This window comes from Penaeus vannamei, chromosome 25, assembly GCF_042767895.1.
Source record: "Penaeus vannamei isolate JL-2024 chromosome 25, ASM4276789v1, whole genome shotgun sequence".
In the NCBI taxonomy this organism is placed as follows: domain Eukaryota; kingdom Metazoa; phylum Arthropoda; class Malacostraca; order Decapoda; family Penaeidae; genus Penaeus; species Penaeus vannamei.
Genome location: NC_091573.1, coordinates 1,815,900 through 1,818,399, shown reverse-complemented (window position 1 = coordinate 1,818,399; position 2,500 = coordinate 1,815,900). Strand labels below are relative to the sequence as shown.

Here is a 2,500-nt window from a genome sequence, read left to right as displayed (position 1 = left end):
GGGAGAGAGGGAGAGAGAGAGAGAGAGAAGAGAGAGAGAGAGAGAGAGAGAGAGAGAGAGAGAGAGAGAGAGAGGAGAGAGAGAGAGAGAGGGAGAGAGAGAGAGAGAGAGAAAGAGAGAGAGAGAAACACGGATATTTTTTTTTTTTTTTTTTTTTTTCTCAAAGCATTGAATAAAAGTAAGGGTTGAAGTCCGTCTGCTGTTGAAACGCAGTAGATGAAACTGGAATGAAGGGAATACAGCTTTAAGATAAAATATAGCTTATGTGGCTTTATAGCACGAAGGTCATAGATCATGTACACCCTGTTTATTCTTCCTTATGTCTCTTACTTCATTTACATATACATAGTATGAATTTCTGCTGATAGTGAAATCGAACGATTATTTCTACATTCCCTTATCGCGACTTCGTTTAATTATTTCGTAATAGCAATGTGGATCTACACATTGCATCCGAATTGCGTTTCGCACTTTTATCTCAAAGCAATTCAACTCCCACGAACTCAGATGTTCACACTATCGTTTTTTTTTTTTTTTTTTTTTTTTCATTTTCATTCGTTTGGAAAGACAATGTTCCAACCGGACTTTAATGATTTCCCTTTTTAACCCCCAGAGAAGCACCCGGCGGCGATGCAGGCGGAGACCAGCGGCGCGGGCGGCGTCCAGGGCGGCAAGGTGCAGCTGCTCGTCCTCCTGCTCCTCGTCCTCCTGGCCACGACCTCATCGCTCGCCCTCGATGGAGAGGATACTGAGGCGGACGCAGAGCCCCAAGAGACACTGGATCACGACCCTCCCGCCGCTGCTGCCTCGCCCTCGGCCTCCTCCCTCCTTCCTTTGCCTCCTTGTTCTCTCGCTTCGTCCGCCCCCCCGCCGCCCGCCGCCCACGCCCTTCGCGGCCTCGACAAGGAGGGAGCTCTGGAGATCCTGCGCGACCTGCTGGCTGTCCTGCCGGAGAGCGATGCCCTGGCCGAGCGCCCTGCCAAGCGCCGAGGCTTCCCGAGCGTCCAGGAGGGTCAGGTCGCCGCCGGGAGGTCCTGGGGGGCCGGGGGAGGCCAGAGTGCGCTCCCCCCCTCCTCCCCCCGGCTCTTGACGAAGGCCCGAGTGCCACTCGTCCTCGAGGGCGACCCTTTAGCATCCTTCCTCGAGACTCTGGGCCGACCACGAGTGAGTGCCATCGACAACCCCGCCCACCTCGACGACCTCCTCCGCCTCGACCTCGCTCGCCGCCCCTTCGCCGCCCGCGCCTGCGTCCACCCGCGCCTCCTGGGAGAGGGCGAGGGGCGCTGCGTGGGCGCCGTGCCGTCCTGCGAGCCGCGCCCCGCCCGCCGGTCAGCCTCTGTCCAGGCGACTCGGTGATCGCCGAGTCCGCCGCCCCGATACAAGCCTGTAAATACATGTACATAAATATAGCATTTTTATGTGTACAGATAGAGTCGTACAAACAATTGTTCCCTGTTGGCAGTTAGACAGGATAAGTCTTAAGAAACAACTGTCGTTTTGTAGGCGTTTATAAAAGACGAAGAAGCATCATGACAGACGATGACCTCACGCGAGGGCAGCAAAGGTCAAACGGAAGAATGGAGGAGAAATAATGTCAAACTTGACTGTAAATAATTATCTTTCTCTGGTCCTTATTCAAAGAGGCTCTCAATGTGTTCCTGTGTTCCTCCGAGCCTTCTTGACAATTATCATAGACAAACAAGGCTCAATAAAAAATATATATATATATTTACAAGTTTAATCCTTAGGTTTGTAAAGACGTTGATGATTATTTCGTTGGTTGAGTTTGAATATATTAGAGAATGTTTACTGATGTTGATTATGTGTCGTTTTAATATGTCTAGATCTGGTCTCTGAAGTCTTCCGCACTCTCTCTTCTCTCTCTCTCTCTTTCTTTCTTTCTTTCTCTCTGTCTCTCTCTCTCTCTGTCTCTGTCTGTCTCTGTCTCTCTCTCTGTCTGTCTCTGTCTCTGTCTCTCTCTCTCTCTCTCCTTCTTCTATTTTTCAGACTTCCTCTTCTTTTTCTTTTTCTCTTCTTTCTATTCGTCTTTCCTCTCCTTTCTTAACCCCGATTTCCCTCACGGTTATTTTCGCTTCTCCTTCTTCCAAGCAACGCGCTACTTGGCTGCCTCGGGACGCATATAACCCCAAGGGCGAGGCACCCTGGAAGCGCCAGTGCCACCCCTGGCCTCAGTGCCACCCCTGGCCTCCTTCCACTCTCCCGCGGAGGAAGAACCCCTGTGAACTCCATTTGTATTCAATGTTTTGTGAATGGACTGCTGGATAAGTTAATTTCTATGTTTAACGTACACTTTACACATTTTTCTCGAGACTAATGGATATTCAATCAATTAAACTATTATCCCCCCCTCCCTCCCCCCCCAAAGGAAAATAAAGATAAAGCACACGACATTGAGCTTTCTGTGTAGATTACATAGATGTTATTTAAAAGATGCTATTTTGATTTTAGATATCTCGTGGCGTGGTCACGATTCTGAGTG

General features: G+C 49.8%; 1 protein-coding gene across 1 annotated transcript in view; it reads left to right on the top strand.

The window, feature by feature from the left end:
* LOC138866315 (uncharacterized) overlaps window positions 1–2,500 on the top strand; it is a 147,020-nt gene that overhangs the window by 142,760 nt on the left and 1,760 nt on the right. The window contains exons 5-6 of the mRNA XM_070138793.1: window positions 278–284; window positions 614–2,500. The exon at window positions 614–2,500 is cut by the window's right edge and continues 1,760 nt beyond it. Of these exons, the coding sequence (XP_069994894.1) occupies window positions 278–284; window positions 614–1,356 (750 nt within the window). The 3' untranslated portion in view covers window positions 1,357–2,500. The remainder of the gene's footprint in view (window positions 1–277; window positions 285–613) is intronic.